Source organism: Esox lucius, chromosome 7, assembly GCF_011004845.1.
Source record: "Esox lucius isolate fEsoLuc1 chromosome 7, fEsoLuc1.pri, whole genome shotgun sequence".
Lineage (NCBI taxonomy): Eukaryota > Metazoa > Chordata > Actinopteri > Esociformes > Esocidae > Esox > Esox lucius.
The window spans coordinates 41464216-41482938 of record NC_047575.1 but is presented as its reverse complement, the minus strand read 5'-3'; the positions used below and the strand labels follow the sequence as shown (position 1 = coordinate 41482938).

The following is an 18723-nucleotide window of genomic DNA, read 5'->3' as shown; positions in this document are numbered from 1 at the left end:
CTTGCCCCGGTATAAAAGGACACATAGAATATGCTCAGAAAAGAGTATAATATTTTTTTATCAACTCTGATAATATTATTAAATGTTCCTGTAAATTGATTATTATATTTACGTATAGTTTAAAGCAGCTGACATATCCCTGGACTAGCCTACACAAGACAGGCACTGACATGTCTGTGTGTTTATGTGTGTGTCTACTGACACACTACTTGCATACAGTATGAGACAGTATACCCACACATACATTAGTTCATACAGTGTCATTCATTTAGTGTATTGTTATGAATTGCATTGTGGAAACAAGGATAGTAGACATGGAGGAGGGCGTAGTAAATATATTCAATTGCAATGAGGAAATGTGTTTTGGAAGGAAAGAAAGGAAGGAATGAAAAAAAGAGGGGAAGGAAAGAATGATTGTAAGAAATTATAAAAGAAACACAGATAATAACAGCACACCACCCGGCAATGTTAAAGGCTGTGAGGCAGGTGAAGTTGCAATTGCTATGCCAGCATTATTGTTTTGATTGACAGGCATGATTTGCCAGATTCTCTAGGCATGATTGTTTTCATTTTGAGTTATTTAATGAAGTTGAATTTGGTTTGAATTTGAAATCAATATTCACAATTAATTAGTTGTGTTCTTATTTGTTGATAATCCAATGTGACAACTTAGCCTGCATAATGTGACAACTTACCCACTGATGGGGCAAATTGTCACAAGTGCACACTCTCTATTTAACGTTCTACAACTCTGCACTGAAATAAGATATGAGGAGGTAATGAATACAAAATATGGGCCCGAGACTTCCTTCTTTCATTTGGAATGACACGTATAGCATTGTGATGTATTGTGCCCTGTAAATGTAACACAATGTGAAAAGTGTGACAACATACCCCGCTCTCCCCTTCTTTTCTCTGCAAACACTGACGCTGTTCGGAGTGGGTCAGAGTACTGTACTGAGCTGGAGGGATGCATATGAAACCTGTGCGGAAATCCCCTGCCAACCGTATTTGATGAACGATACAGTTGAATTATTAAATATGCCTATCACCCAAGTAATGTTGTTTTTTGTATTAACCCGTAATGTTTAGATGGATTCCCAAAATGGGCTGAATATTTCAAGTTGTGTTAAAGTAATGTTAGGGTTACGTTGTTTATGTTGGGCGTTATTTAATGTAATTGTCGTTACAATTAATGAGTTGTCTTACCATGTTCAAATTCGTTTGTGTAATACCACATTACTCTTCTGACGTGTTTCGTTAAATGATTTAGGACACAAGTGTTTGCCGCCAATACGGAAGTGGTCGCACGATCCTTCAGCATCAGCATGCTGGCAACATTATAGATTCGCAGCAACAATAAGACTAAAGTTTTTTTCGATTTTTGACTTCAAAATAAATATCCGCAGTAAAATGGGATATTAATGGTATAAGGCCTATATTAATCTATTATGCGACATTGCTTAGTGTTTATTGTAAAGATATAGATAGTAAAAGGAATATCAAGCCTACATATTAACAAATATTAACAAAAGAAAAATACAGTTTAAATAATACTTTACATGAGATTAAACAAATTCTAAGGTAGAGCACATTGAGAAATGGAGATAATAATAATTGTGAAAAAATATATTTTTGGATTAGATTTAACTTTACTGTCACTGAACAAGTACAAGTACAGTACAACGAAATGCAGTCAGCATCTAACTAGAGGTGCAAATGGAAAAGAGCAGAACATTTACACAAGTATTAAGTAGATGTACAGTGTCTCACAAGTTTTGTAAATATTTGATTATATCTTTTCATGTGACAACACTGAAGAAATGACACTATTATACAAGCTGACACACTAGTGAGTGTACAGCTTGTATAATAGCGTAAATTTGCTCTCCCCCACTTCTCCATGCTAACTTTTTAACTTCTACATGCTAACAATTCGAAAAACTGTCTATATGAGTTTATTGGCTCCTAACAGAATTGAAAGAGGTAGAATCATGCTGCCACTAAACTGTTTTTTTAAAAGGATATATAAAAACAGGGGCACCAGGAGGGCATTTTCCACAAAAGAGGCATCCCATGAGGGCACATTGACTTGCATGTAGGAGCAAGTAGAGGCCAACACATTTTCTAGCATGTAGGGCAGACTACATCACATGATCTCCATTGGAAGGGCACCCACTAGGACACTTAGTCACATTTCCTCAAACATAGGGGCACCCATGACTACACTGCATCACTATTTTCCACTGGAGGGGCACCCATGACTACACTGCATCACTATTTTTCCACTGGAGGGGCACCCATTAGTGCACTGCATTACATTTTCTCCACTGGAGGGGCACCCATTAGTGCACTGCATTACATTTTCTCCACTGGAGGGGCACCCATTAGTGCACTGCATTACATTTTCTCCACTGGAGGGGCACCCATTAGTGCACTGCATCACATTTTCTCCACTGGAAGGGCACTCATTTTCATCAACCCTATCAAATGACAAAATACTGTTTTGTATTTGAAATACCTATTATCATAAATATTGCCATCTATGACACTCATATGGACAGTTCCTAGCAGGAGGTGTGGAAAGGGTGTGTGGGGTCTATCAGTAATGGCCACATCTATTGTCCGCTGTTCAGCATTAGTCAGCACATATGCATTGTTAAGTTCCTCATGCCCATTTCCTATCAGTAGGCTATATGAATTAAAAATACTCCTGACTGATAAAACATGAACTGCTTGTCTCTAAAGTGACAATATCCAAAGGCAAAAAACTATGTATAATATTTATTACAATACCAAATAGCTTTTGATAAATGTTTGTAAATATTTGTTTGTTAGCCATGCCAAAGTATTAAGTAAACAACATTAAATAAAAATATTGAACAATTCATTCATTATCAGTGGCAATTGATAGGCCTATTAGATGCTAATATTTGCTCAGTAAACTATTAAAATCTATTATACTACATTTTATATATTAGGCTAGATCTTGAATGATGATTGTATTTCAGCACATTTTTGTCATAATTGTGTTATATTATATGAATATATTATTAACCCCGGTTCATTTTTCTCCAAAGGAGTTTGGGGCGATCATGTTTGGGGCGTTTAGCCCCAAACATGATCATCACAGAAAACAGGATTGCTATAAAAAATTATTACGATTTTTTGATTGTCTGATGATTCTCTGAACAAGTGCATTACTTAGCCTAAAGCCTTCCTAATGGCATATAAAAAAAATTCTAACATCACAGGACAATATTTTCAAAATGACAAAAAGTAAGATCAACTTAGGTTAAAATATTTATTATGTAATTACTTGCTCAGTTGAGATGATTCAATAACATTTTCTAGAGGAACAAGCATAGTGGCAAACAAGGAATGTGTGAGCATCTTCGTCAGTAGAAGTTCCATTTCTCGCGGCTACGCTCCCACCTTTTGAGGGAGAATTCGTCATTCAGAACATCCTGGTAGTGGTCAACTTCTTCCCAGCCGTCCCTGTATTCTCTGAACTTCCATTTGGGGATATTTCTTTTACACCTCCTGAACGGAAACAGCACCATCGTTATAAAGACCCCTGGGACAAGAGGATAACTGGAAAAATAATTTTAAACAAATCTATTGCTAAATTTACGAGCCAAACAAGTATACAGGCAACTCTTGATGAACTGATTTAGCCATTATCCTAGAAATCCTTGATTAGGTGGTTTCTTGCCTGTACAGTTTGTTGAGGGAGATGAAGGTTTCAGGATACCCACGAGGCACTTCTTCTATAGTGATGTAATAGTCACCGCGTTGCTTCCCCTGAGAGGAAAAATGCGTTATATGACATATCTAAATGTGTCTGTCTGTCACACAGTAAAAAAAAAAAAACGCATTATCTTTCTTTCGTGTCTAATGTAATTCGATGTCTGGCTATTTAGAGATGAATGCAACATCCGTAATTCACTCGCCGTTGGTTAATGACCAAATACGCCACAATTAAATTATTGTGAAATGGCACCCGACAACTATGTAGTGAGAGTTAGGAACAAGAATATATAAACAAAAATATAGCAAGAGATAAAATACTAATGAAATAAAGCAACAGCTAGTATGCATAACACTGTACACGAGTAGTAGTTTAAACAAGAAACCAGGCATGCAGCCGGCCCACAATAAAAGGTAATGATCACCATTAGGCATTGTGTTAAACTGACTGACATTTCTTATTAAGTTCACATCCAACACAAATAGCATCAAATACCTCTATGGCTTTTGCCACTGGCCGTTTTAACAGCTTAGTAGCCATTCGTGATTGACATTGATATAATAACTATCAATACAGGGAAAAACAACTGATTTTTTCGTCAAGTGAAAAGACAAGAGTATCGTGTAGCCAGCGATGTTTTTGTCCATCCTGAACAAATCCTAATAGATTATTCGAAAATCACATATGAGTGTAATAAGCTTATGAATAGTGGCATTGCACAATACAACTATAGTGAGAATTTAAGAAGAAAAAAAAGTATTCACAGCAAAAATATAGCAAGAAGATAAAGCAATAATATACATACCAATGTGCACTAGCAGCAGTTTAAAAGGAGTAGGCCTACTGTAAACTAGCAGCCATATTGGTATTAGTATTTAACATTATAGATATAGTAAGGAAATCATATTTATAAAAATGTAAACTAGCAACTAGCATGTTTGAAAGAGCAGGATTGGGAGGATGAACAGTATGGTAGAAGTATAAAGTATGATAGATATGTATGAGTGTAATATGCATATGAATGGTACATGCAAAGGAATATTCTAATGCCCATTAAAAGTACCTGAAAGGACATCAGAGCATCTGGAAAGTGCATGTGTGGTCAGTATGACAATGCATCCGTGTTGCTGACACTGACTGGAGAATTAGTAGTGTTGCAACAATTACATTATTTTAAATGTCTCTGCAAGCCTGGCTGCTGTGAATAACCAAACAAAACTGGGGATGATCGATGTCATTATTCATATACACACAATGGTACATACCATGAAGACATAAGGGTACATGTGCCAACGATAAATGTTCGTGTTGTCAACGATGATAGGAGTCACACCTCGTTGCATGGCTACAAAAACTGTCGCAAAAAAAACAATCAGATTAATTTTGGGCAACTTGCGTGATTATTGGACACAAAAGGCTAAGAAATTGAACATCGTGTGGACATTTGGCATGTGGGAAACGCGATTTCTGGTTTAGGGGATAAGTTTAGGAAAAAACATACAATTGGTCATAGTGTTTGAATTGGGGATACTTTTAGGTTTAGGTATTAGGCCTGCAGGTTATGTGTAGGGTTAGGGATGGGTATTTGTAGAGGACATTTTGTAGGTTACGTTTACGCATAAACTTGGGTTATTGAGGTTAGGGTTAGGGGAAAAGGAATGCTCAAGTTAGTGTTAGGCCCCAGGTCCCCGCGAGGACAGAAGAACCAACGTGTGTATTTGTGCGCATTATAACCAGATCCGGCCACGACCAGAGCCACGGAATAGAACTATAGCATACACACCATCCCGTCTAGTCCACGTGTGATTGCGGTGGAAGTATCGTGTGTCCCAGTCGAACTTTTCATGGTAGCGGTCTGTGGAATAAATCTTCCCTTGTATTCCTAGTCTTCGATATTCATCAAGGAGCTGCCTGAGAAACGAAAGTATAGCGTATACTTCTGGATGTTCGAGTGTATAAATGTCTTATTGTACACCTCCCGGCTTGAGAAGAACAGCCTACCTTGCGCGATGCGACTTTCCAACTCCGGGCAAACCTCTGAGGATAATCAGATCCTTCATGGTTTGTCTATTTCTCCTGCCTCTCTCCATCTACTTCAGACTACAGTACTGTACACCACAAACCTACTCTACAACAACATCTCAGTGGACGACGTCTCTGCCGCATCATCTTTTGTCACATACCAGAAGCGGAAGGTGGGGAATAACAGAATTCCGGTGATATATGGCTATGAAAAAAAGCCTTGTCCTTGTTTGTAATTTTACAGAAACAAACGCATATTTTCCCGTACCATTTTTACATTCAGAACATAGTTTATTTCATGAATATAATCAAATATATATATGATGTACTTTAGAGTAGAAATAATTTTTGTTAGATGTGCGAAATATTTTTAAAATAGTGTCAAGTTTTATGCGCAGGATTTTAACAGTTGGAACTGCTTTTGTTCTGGGTTATATTTACATATATATAATAATAGACTATTTGTATACTATAGACGTTCGTTCTATTTCGAATTACATGTTGTCTATTTATATTGTACGTTGATTTCGTTTCACCCATGTTCTTCCCGTCCCAGTAAATGTTTTTAAATGTACGGGTATTCTAAATAAGAGTAGGTTGTAGACTCTACGTCTGTGGCTGGGACTCACATTTCCAAAGAAATGAAACCAATACACTGAATAGCTTTTAAGTGAAACGAAACCAACTGCTTTAATGTGCAATCTACATATTTGTTCATTTTTAAATTATTGATAAAAAAACCCGTAAATCTTAAATAGCTATCACAATAGCAAATACTGACTATGAAAGTGAAATACTTTTAATCATGAGAGTGAAGTAAATGATAAAAAATATTATGTATTTATTATAAAATTTAATTATTAGCCTATTCATTATGTAGTATTCCATTCATATGTATCCCCAATATGTACCACATATGGACTGTATCTGCGTTATATAACATTATATAATGACATTTGAATACTATTTCTTCCTGCTATTTTATTAACAAATGTTTCTCTGTTCCTGTGTCCAGAGCCGAATGTTAATGGCTGTTTATAATGGCAGATTAATTAAACAGACAAGTGTTCTTAAAGCCCTAAGCGGTTGTTAATGTCCCTGCATTAATCATAAAACATCCCCCCATTCTCCTTTTGGTTGTAACAATGATCAGTCTCAGAACGGGCTGTTTTGTGTTTTTTCTCGGCCTCTCTGCATGTCAATCAAATTTCAATCAAATGTATTTATAAAGCCCTTTTTACAACAGCAGTTGTCATAAAGTGCTTTACAGAGACACCCGGCCTTAAACCCCAAGGAGCAAACAACAGTAGTGTTGAATTTCAGTGGCTAGGAAAAACTCCCTAAGAAGGCCGAATTTTAGGAAGAAACCTAGAGAGGACCCAGGCTCAGAGGGGTGACCAGTCCTCTTCTGGCTGTGCCGGGTGAGATATTAAGAGTCCAATTGGAATAATTAATACATTTCTCTGGGCTAAATCCAGAGTCTATTTGAATTTAGACTAGGTCAAAAGTATGATCAGGTGGACAAGGACAGGGACAGCAACGGGCCCCCAAATCAGGTACTCCGCAGGTGTGGACCAGGACCAGGACCTCCAAGTTTAAAACTGTAAGAGACTGAGAAAAGTTAGAAAGTGCATTCCTCATATCCCCCAGCACAATAGTATAGCAGCGTAACACCTTGGAACTGAGACGGGGGGTCCGGCGACACTGTGACCCTACCCGGGGGAGGCTCCAGACAGGGCCCAACAGGCAGGAAATCAATCCACCCACATTGCCAGGCATCAACCAAAGGGAAACCCACCAACCGCAACCACCCTGAATGAGGGCCGAGTATTGCCAGCAGCGTACAGCCCAATTGCACATGTGTGCAACAGAGAGACAACAACAAGCCAGTGACTCTTCCCCCTAAAGGCATTGGAGGGAGGGCATCCCAGTGACGACGAGAGCCCACCTGGCAAGACAGCAAGGGTGGACAGTATCAAGCCTACTGGTCACCTTCACGCCCAGTAAACGGCGGTTCCTAGGATCAATGAAACTCCTAAATTGCCACAAGTGGAACTTTGACTCTAACATGGTAATAATGGCCTGAATATAATGCATCATGTTTTATGTGTGGCAATGAGGCCAGAACCATTTCTATGGACTGGCCTACATTTTCGAATATTTAAATACTCGTGCGTAAGCTCGTTTCAAATGATTTATCGAAAATAATCTAATAAAATATGTGCCAGCATCATTAAATGAATCAACAGTTAAATCAACAGTTATATGACCAATTAATACAAATAAATTGCTGCCATACAACTGAATGTTAAATAATTAAATAAAGCATTGATTTTGAAAATATTTATTAGTAGACATTCTAAACTTTCATATTTGCAATACATTTAAACGAGTCAACAAGTCGTTCTCAAGTGATTTTAACTTAAGCAAAAGCTTGGTGTATGTTTTGATTTTCTTATACCTGTGTCTATCATGACAATCAAAAATAAACTGAACTAATTTCATTATTGTACCCTATGTCTTAAAATCAGTTATTAATTAACATGTCATTTCAATATTGCAGCTTGAAGTAGGGGAGAGCGGGGTAAGGTATCACACGGGTAAGTTGTCACACTGCTCATACCGCCAACACTAAAGGTGCTCTCACAAAAATCAAACAGCTACTTTGTGTGAATACAAATTCTATGGTGAACTTCTGTTCACAAGTAATCAAGATCACTCTATTCTGAGGTACAACATATGCCACTTTACATTTTGTGCAAGGTATGCATAAATGTTGAAAATGTAGAAAATTATAATTGTGCACTAAGTAGAGGACACAACATTTTTTATTTTGATACTTTATTTGCAGTCTTATGTTGGGCTAAAACTGAGATTTAGTCAACATTAACACACATGTCAGTTTGGAGCAAGTTGTCTCAATGACCTTGGGGCAAGTTTTCACATGTGACAACTTGCCCCGGTATAAAAGGACACATAGAATATGCTCAGAAAAGAGTATAATATTTTTTTATCAACTCTGATAATATTATTAAATGTTCCTGTAAATTGATTATTATATTTACGTATAGTTTAAAGCAGCTGACATATCCCTGGACTAGCCTACACAAGACAGGCACTGACATGTCTGTGTGTTTATGTGTGTGTCTACTGACACACTACTTGCATACAGTATGAGACAGTATACCCACACATACATTAGTTCATACAGTGTCATTCATTTAGTGTATTGTTATGAATTGCATTGTGGAAACAAGGATAGTAGACATGGAGGAGGGCGTAGTAAATATATTCAATTGCAATGAGGAAATGTGTTTTGGAAGGAAAGAAAGGAAGGAATGAAAAAAAGAGGGGAAGGAAAGAATGATTGTAAGAAATTATAAAAGAAACACAGATAATAACAGCACACCACCCGGCAATGTTAAAGGCTGTGAGGCAGGTGAAGTTGCAATTGCTATGCCAGCATTATTGTTTTGATTGACAGGCATGATTTGCCAGATTCTCTAGGCATGATTGTTTTCATTTTGAGTTATTTAATGAAGTTGAATTTGGTTTGAATTTGAAATCAATATTCACAATTAATTAGTTGTGTTCTTATTTGTTGATAATCCAATGTGACAACTTAGCCTGCATAATGTGACAACTTACCCACTGATGGGGCAAATTGTCACAAGTGCACACTCTCTATTTAACGTTCTACAACTCTGCACTGAAATAAGATATGAGGAGGTAATGAATACAAAATATGGGCCCGAGACTTCCTTCTTTCATTTGGAATGACACGTATAGCATTGTGATGTATTGTGCCCTGTAAATGTAACACAATGTGAAAAGTGTGACAACATACCCCGCTCTCCCCTTCTTTTCTCTGCAAACACTGACGCTGTTCGGAGTGGGTCAGAGTACTGTACTGAGCTGGAGGGATGCATATGAAACATGTGCGGAAATCCCCTGCAAACCGTATTTGATGAACGATACAGTTGAACTATTAAATATGCCTATCACCCAAGTAATGTTGTTTTGTGTATTAACCCGTAATGTTTAGATGGATTCCCAAAATGGGCTGAATATTTCTAGTTGTGTTAAAGTAATGTTAGGGTTACGTTGTTTATGTTGGCCGTTATTTAATGTAATTGTCGTTACAATTAATGAGTTGTCTTACCATGTTCAAATTCGTTTTTGTAATACCACATTACTCTTCTGACTTGTTTCGTTAAATGATTTAGGACACAAGTGTTTGCCGCCAATACGGAAGTGGTCGCACGATCCTTCAGCATCAGCATGCTGGCAACATTATAGATTCGCAGCAACAATAAGACTTAAGTTTTTTTCGATTTTTGCCTTCTAAATAAATGTCCGCAGTAAAACGGGATATTAATGGTATAAGGCTTATATTAATCTATTATGCGACATTGCTTAGTGTTTATTGTAAAGATATAGATAGTAAAAGGAATATCTAGCCTACATATTAACAAATATTAACAAAAGAAAAATACAGTTTAAATAATACTTTACATCAGATGAATCAAATTCTAAGGTAGAGCACATTGAGAAATGGAGATGGAGTAAATAATTGTAAAAAAATATATTTTTGGATTAGATTTAACTTTACTGTCACTGAACAAGTACAAGTACAGTACAACGAAATGCAGTCAGCATCTAACTAGAGGTGCAAATGGAAGCAGAAAATTCACACAAGTATTAAGTATATGTACAGTGTCTTACAAGTTTTGTAAATATTTGATTATATCTTTTCATGTGACAACACTGAAGAAATGACACTTTGCTACAATGTAAAGTAGTGAGTGTACAGCTTGTATAATAGTGTAAATTTGCTCTCCTCTCAAAATAACTCCACACACAGCCATTAATGTCTAAACCGCTGGAAACAAAAGTGAGTAATGTCCAAATTGGGCCCAATTAGCCATTTTCCCTCCCCGGTGTCATGTGACTTGTTAGTGTTACAAGGTCTCAGGTGTGAATGGGGAGAAGGTGTGTTGAATGCCGCATACTGCATCAAATAGGTCTGGATGGCTGTTGTCCCAGAAGGAAGCCCCTTCTAAAGATGATGCAGTCTGGATTACTGGAACCATGTCCTGTGGTCTGATGAGACCAAAATAAACTTATTTGGTTCAGATGGTGTCAAGTGTGTTTGGCGGCAACCAGGTGAGGAGTACAAAGACAAGCGTGTCTTGCCTACAGTCAAGCATGGTGGTGGGAGTGTCATGGTCTGGGACTGCATGAGTGCTGGCGGTACTGTGGAGCTACAGTTCATTGAGGGAACTATGAATGCCAACATGTACTGTGACATACTGAAGCAGAGCATGATCCCCTCCCTTCAGAGACTGGGCCGCAGGGCAGTATTCCAACATGATAACGACCACAAACACACCTCCAAGACGATGACTGCCTTGCTAAAGAAGCTGAGAGTAATGCTGATGGACTGGCCTAGCATGTCTCCAGACCTAAAGCCTATTGAGCATCTGTGGGGCATCCTCAAACGGAAGGTGGAGGAGAGTAGGGTCTCTAATAACCACCAGCATCGTGATGTCGTCATGGAGGAGTGGAAGAGGACTCCAGTGGCAACCTGTGAAGCTTTGATGAACTCCATGCCCAAGAGGGTAAAGGCAGTGCTGGAAAATAAGACCTGACCTGTTAGTTTTTCTTTAGGAAGCCCTCCTGTTCTCCATTCATTACCTGTATTAACTGCACCTGTTTGAACTTGTTACCTGTATAAAAGACACCTGCCCATAAACTCAATCAAACATACTCCAACCTTTCCACAATGGCCAAGAGCAGAGAGCTGTGTAAGGACATCAGGGATAAAATTGTAACCTGCACAAGGCTGGGATGGGCTACAGGACAATAGGCAAGCAGTTTGGTGAGAAGGCAACTGTTGGCGCAATTATTAGGAAATGGAAGAAGTTCAAGTTGGCAGTCAATCTCCCTCGGTCTGGGGCTCCATGCAAGATCTCACCTCGTGGGGCATCAATGATCATGAGGACGGTCAGGGATCAGCCCAGAACTACACGGCAGGACCTGGTCAATGACCAGAGAGCTGGGATCACAGTCTCAAAGAAAACCATTAGTAACACACTATGCCATCATGGATTAAAATCTTGCAGTGCACGCAAGGTCCCCCTGCTCAAGCCAGGGCATGTCCAGGCCCGTCTGAAGTTTGCCAATGACCATCTGGATCATCTAGAGGAGGAATGGGAGACTAAGGTCTTAGTTTTTTGGTCTAAACTCCACTCGCCGTGTTTGGAGGAAGAAGAAGGATGAGTACAACCCCAAGAACACCATCCCAACCGTGAAGCATGAAGGTGGAAACACTTTTGGGGATGCTTTTCTGCAAAGGGGACAGGACGACTGCCACGTATTTCGGGAAGGATAGATGGGGCCATGTATTGCGAGATCTTGGCCAACAATCTCCTTCCTTCAGTAAGAGCATTGAAGATGGGTCGTGGCTGGGTCTTCCAGCATGACAACGACCCGAAACACACAGCCAAAGCAACTAAGGAGTGGCTCCGTAAGAAGCATCTCAAGGTCCTGGAGTGGCCTAGCCATCAGAGTTGAACTGATGCTAATATACAGTTGAAGTCAGAAGTTTGCCTACTCTTAGGTTGAAGTCATTAAAACTCGTTTTTTAACCACTCCACAGATTTCATGTTAACAAACTATAGTTTTGGCAAGTTAGAACAACTTTATGCCTGACCAAAAGTTTTCCAACAGTTGTATACCGACAGATTATTTCACTTATAATTCACTATATCACAATTCCAGTGAGTCAGACGTTTACATACACTAAGTTAACTGAGCTATTAAACAGCTTGAAAAATTCCTGAAAATTATGTACGTCATTAGAAGCTTCTGTTAGGCATATTGACACCATTAGAGTCAATTGGCAGTGTACCGGTGGATGTATTTCAAGGCCTACCTTTAAACTGTGCCTTTAGCTTGACCTCATGGGAAAATCAAAAGAAATCAGCCAAAAGAATTATCGACCTCCACAAGTATGGTTCATCCTTGGAAGCATTATCCAAATCCCTGAAGGTATCACGTTCATCTGTACAAACAATAGTACGCAAGTATAAACCCCATGGGACCACGCAGTCATCATACAGATCAGGAAGAAGAGGCTTTTGGTCTCCTAGAGATGAAAATACTTTGGTGGGAAAAATGCAAATCAATCCCAGAACAACAGCAAAAGATCTTGTGAAGATGCTGGCTGGAAACAGGTACAGAAGTATTTATATCCACAGTAAAACCAGTCCTATAGCGACATAGCCAATGGGTCTTCCAAATGGACAATGACCCCAAGCTTACTTCAAAAGTTGTGGCAAAATGGCTTAAGGACACCAAAATCAATGTATTGGAGTGGCCCAGACCTCAATCTTACAGAAGATTCTTGGGCAAAACTGAAAAAGCTGTGCAAACAAGAAGGCCTACAACCTGACTCTGTTACTCCAGTTCTGTCAGGAGGAATGGGGCAGAATTCATCCAACGTATTGTGGGAAGCTTGTGGAAGGCTAGTTGTTGTTAATGTTTTGAGAGGTATAATGCCAATGCATGGTGTTGTTTTATATACAAGAAGTACATAGTTACTATTTCCCCCATGGTCTGGGTTAGTTGTAACAGTGCTTGGGGTGAATTGTAACAGATAAAAAAGTGTATAAATCATGAAATGCAACTGATTATTAAACACCTTGTTTAACATTTGTTTAAGCAGAAATCAAAATAAATATAACCAAGAAAATGTTTATAACCTTCCTTCCACTAAATGATCTTTCTCAAACAAACAGCAATCAGGCTAATGTTTTTGTTTTTGTTTGTGTCTATTTGTGTCTCAGTATGTATGTGTTTCTGTGTGCGTTCATGTGAGTGAGACTGAATGTTGGACATGTCCACTTAATCAGAGTCAAAGTTGTGACAGTGGTATCCTGGGTTACGGGCTTGGTGCGCCCTTAATTTTCATTCACACTTGTGGGTGATTTGTGCTCCATTAACACATATGTAAAAAAAAAAAACATTCCTTGGTACAACTAACCCCTACCCTTGGTACAGTTAACCCCTACCCTTGGTACAACTAACCCCTACCCTTGGTACAACTAAACATTACCCTTGGCACAACTAACCATTAAACTTGGCACAACTAAACATTACCCTTGGCACAACTAACCATTAACCTTGGCACAACTAAACATTACCCTTGGCACAACTAACCATTAACCTTGGCACAACTAACCATTACCCTTGGTACAACTAAACCTTAACCTTGGTACAACTAAATCTTACAACTAACCCTTACCCTTGCATAAGCTTACTTCTACTTCAAGTCGGAGCTGTCTGGAGGTCTGGAGCAGCACTTATTCATTTGGGGAGAAAGTAATTTAGCCCTCTTCAAAACCAACCACCCGCTTCCGGTTTTCTGGTTGTTATTTGGTTATCCAGGAGTGTTCTACGAGCTGGACGTTAAAGACCGAGACCGAATTATGAAACACTGGAGACAATGAGTACTGGGAGACGGACCGGCCAATGGGCTCTGATTCCTTGGTCCTTCCACTTGAAAAAAGCCAGCTCATGTATATATTCTGTCAAGTCAAGCACTGTTTCCAAGAAAATGTATATTCTGTCTAACAAAGCCTTGCTTTTTCAAACAGTTTTCTATTTTAATTTAGGGCCAAAAGGTTTAACGCGGCAGGTTCATATTGGTAGAATGTTGGGATCAGGTGCAGAACTGACTCTAAGCACAGAGGGGGCGGGGCTCTCTCATGGGCCCCACCCACCACCCCTCAAGCCTACAGCTGTGGGGTCCTTGACATCCAGGTAGTTCGCAGCAGAGGTATAACACTTTTTTATATATAAAACGAGTTGCCAGTTTAACAACATACTGTAAGTTCACTCAAAAACATGACTAGCAACACCCATCAACCATTTATTGCCCGGAAGCACAGAAAGCACCTCTTAAGCACACAAATAGGCCTAGATTGATAGATAAACTAGACAAAGCATTTTACCATTATAAAACAGGCAACAGTTTAAGCACAATACAGACCATAGCCAACACGGCTTGCCCTATGCGCTGACAGGTGATGATCTAGAGGGGCTGTAATAACATCAACTTATATCACTTTAATAAAGACCAATTAATAAAGACAAAATATATGTTTCACTCACCAGGTTGTCTCTGCTCAGACAATTTAGCCATGTTGTAAAGTAATTTCATCCATTTATTAATTCCGTACACTGCATTTAACAAATCCCCAGAAGGTGATGAAACTAACTATTTACAAATCAAGGTCCTGTTTTAAAACGGCATCTTCCTCTGCTTCATGATGGCAAACCTACCAACCACTTTGGCATTGTCAATGTCACGCTCCATTCAAAACAAAGTGAGGTCGAATCGTTAGGCCTCATCCATGCGTGCACTTAGCTTTTGATTAGTTTCAAGCGGCTAAAACTCCACGCATTGCCTCTTTCCCAGACAAAGAGGCAATACGATACTTCATAATGTAAGCAACAACAGCCCAGATGGATGCCAGGATTTACTGAAATCAAAAAGTATAACTTATGATATTATATATACATTTTGACATAGTATAGTGTTAAATAATATTGCTTCATTGGTATATAATTGTCAAAAAGACGTGGAGCGTGGAATCCCTTGTTTGGCCCCTAGATACGATGGATCCTGGTGTCTTTGCCCCATCGCCCCCATGTCTGATTGGGTGCTGCAATTATTTCAATCAACCAAATTGTTTGGGTCCATAATTGGTTTCACCATTTAGAAGTGACAAAACATTTTCAGGGCACACAAAGTTCTGGAACAGATTAACCTTCAATGTAAATGGACTAATATGATTTCAGCCATAACTATCCTCACAACACAACTGTACTGACTGTCAGTTAAACCGTTGCCAGTCAAGCTCCCCTTTTCCCTCCAGAAAATATATATAATAATACGGAAACTATAGCACATTGAAAGAGTATGGTAATAACTGTGGTTTGGGAGTTGTTTCTGTTTTTCAGGGAGGGGGTGTATCCATTGTAAAATACAGGGCACTGGTGAAACAAAACCCTGATCTACTATTTTAATGAGTCAGAGGTATACTGTAAACACAATGATCCCAATTAATCCTATAATAGGTTATGCGCAATACCAACATGGTAGATTTCTATGCTGGTAAGTCACACCAAAGATTGGAAGGCACCCTGGAGAGACAAGACTTTCAGGTTTCACCAGACACTGGATACCCAGATTGGGCCTACCGTTCTCGTATAAGACTGAATTTAATTTAGTAACAGAGGTACCCCAAATATGGGGTACTTACATTCAGGGAGTTTAATATAACTAATCAGATGTATATAATGTAATATGAAATCCAGTGCGACTTTCAAACATTAAAAAGCAAAAAAATATATAATAATCCTATCCCGTAATTGTTTATCATCTGTGAATATCCTAATAACATTGCCATTACACACATGCAATCCGTTTACACTCTTTCAATCCGTTTCTGATTGTGAAAAGTCTTGTCAGCGCAGAATGCTGGACCCAGACTTTGCTGGACAATGCAAATATCTGTGTAATGGGGCCATCTTGTGGGAGATCTGTGATCCACAGTGTGTTAACAATATGTAATTGGAGAAAATCGGGCCAGCCAATTGCCAAAAAATTAACCACATAAAATGTATACTTGTTCCCTTAGGTTCAATATTTGATGTAGATGTTTGAGGGCATCTACATCTATGAAGGTTTTTTTCTGTTTTTCTGTGGTTCACCAAGCCAGGAGAGGTGTGATATCCTAATGAACTTGAAATGTACCTAAGGTTATGGTATGCCTTAAACTGACAGGTTTAGTTTAACTTTGTTTTCCACTAAAGGAGTATTCCAATATTCATTATTGTAATGTTCATTTTACCTCCTGTTTGTATGTTGAGTTGAGCAGTCTGCTGGCAAGAAGCCAGACTAAAGAGGTAGATATACAGATCTTCTTATCATTTAGATATGGAGGATTTTCTGCTGTTTGCTAATTTGACCAGAAAGATATGTTTACCAGTGTTGGGGCTCCTCGGTTCAGATTATATACAGTTGTGCTCAAAAGTTTGCATACCTTTGGAAAATCGGTAATATACAGTTCTAGAAAAAATTAAGAGAACACTGCACATTTCTCTTTCCTTTCCAAAAAAGTTACAGTTTTTTTCAATTGTTTACACGCAATTCTGAAAACAGAGTTCTTTTTGTCAAAATATAATCACAATTATCCAAACACCACAATCAATTAGCAAAATTCCTAGATTGTTTGCAAAATGACACACTTCAGTCAAAACATACACACTTCAGTCAAAACATATACACATATTTGTGAAAATGCTATTTGTTTTCATTTAACCAACACAGTCATCAATGATCATACACTATTGCAGCCAGTTTCACACTGCTGTGATAAATAAAAAACACATTTGTAAAAAAAATCAAATAATAGATTTTTGGCCAGACATTCTTACTGTAAGAGATAATTTAAGTGACAAAAAATAGTGAGAAACTCACAACATTATTCATGATTTGTTTTGAGATATAAGGAGAATGTAGACAAAAACTGTAGGCCTACTATGACCTTACCAAGCACTGCACAACACTTGATGCTGCAGACTGAATATTTCAAGTATTTATTTCAATACTTACAGTATTTCTTACCATAATCAGTTACAGTAATCAACCAACAATGATATCAATTACTGTAAACAAATAAAATCCGTAGACAAATAAAAATTACTGCATGAATTACAGTACATACACTTTGACTCTGAAGAAAAGTAAAGTAAAAGTAAACAGAAATGAAAGAAAACTACTGTAAAAGCAACAAGAATACTGTAACTATCCGTATCGGGTATCGGGTACCTTCTTCTCCTCTACCTATGCCTCTTCCTCTACCTCCTTCTCCTCTTCCTCTACCGCCTTCATCTCCTCTTTGAGCTCCCCCTCTCATTCTCACTCTTCTTCTTCTTCTAACTCCTTCCATTTTTGTTGAAGACAGGTGAACTCACCTGCTGCCTTTTATAGCACACCTGAGTGCTGCGTTTTCAAATTAGCACATGTGTGCTTCCACACCTGGTAGATGTGTTTATCCAATTCGTTCATTAGTGTGGTAATTGGCAATCCGGTGCTTTGTAATTACAAGGAAGTAACCTCACGATCCTTATCTGTGTCTAAGATGTGAAAATGTGTGTAGAGTTTTACAAATCACTGTGTGCAATGTTTTGCAAAAAGGGTGAAGCGGACATTGTGTGTAATGTTGTGCAAATCTGTGGAGGTGTTTTGCTCATTGGAGTAAAATTTTGCTAATTGTGTGGACATTTTAATTTTAGTGTGTAAACAATCGTAAAAAACTGTAAAAGGGAAAGTTTTGAGTGAGGAACAGAAGCGTTCAATTTGGAGTGGCCTCTTAATTTTAACCCTTTTGTTCCTGACTCAAAACCTTAATTTCCAACTGTTTTGGAAAGGAAAAAAAATATTTCCAGTACTGTATGTACCATTTGTAAAGAAAACATGAGTGAGCAGGTAAAACATGTCTTATTTTCCTTATGGAATTCACATTCAAATGTAGGTCATAACAGAATGGCACAATCATAAAACAAAACATGGCAACAAAAAAAAAATGAACTGACCCCTGTTCAAAAGTCTGCATACCCTTAGTTCTTAATACTGTGTATTGCCCCCTTTAGCATCAATGACAGTGTGCAGTCTACTGAAATAGTTATTTGGTTTTAATACCCCCTAACAACCAGATAAAAAGGTGAACTCAAAAGTCAATTTGTTTGAACAATTTTCTAGGTCAATCTAGCGGTATTGAGAGCTACCATCACATATTAAGGTAGCTGTGCATTTTAACGAGTTGTGTCTAGCAGGGATACAGGTCATGTAAAAGTGATGTCATACTCTAGACTCA

The 18723-nt window shown here is 38.3% G+C and overlaps 1 protein-coding gene across 1 annotated transcript; it reads right to left on the bottom strand.

Annotated features, from left to right (window-relative positions):
* Positions 1 to 3327: 3327 nt before the first annotated feature.
* LOC105030408 (NEDD4-binding protein 2-like 1) lies at positions 3328 to 5919 on the bottom strand. Its single transcript, XM_034293520.1, has 5 exons — positions 5753 to 5919; positions 5535 to 5662; positions 5017 to 5105; positions 3716 to 3804; positions 3328 to 3543 (listed from the first exon to the last, which is right to left on the bottom strand). The coding sequence occupies exons 1-5, from the start codon at positions 5839 to 5841 to the stop codon at positions 3399 to 3401; spliced, it is 540 nt and encodes a 179-aa protein (XP_034149411.1). The 5' UTR covers positions 5842 to 5919; the 3' UTR covers positions 3328 to 3398.
* Positions 5920 to 18723: the final 12804 nt, after the last annotated feature.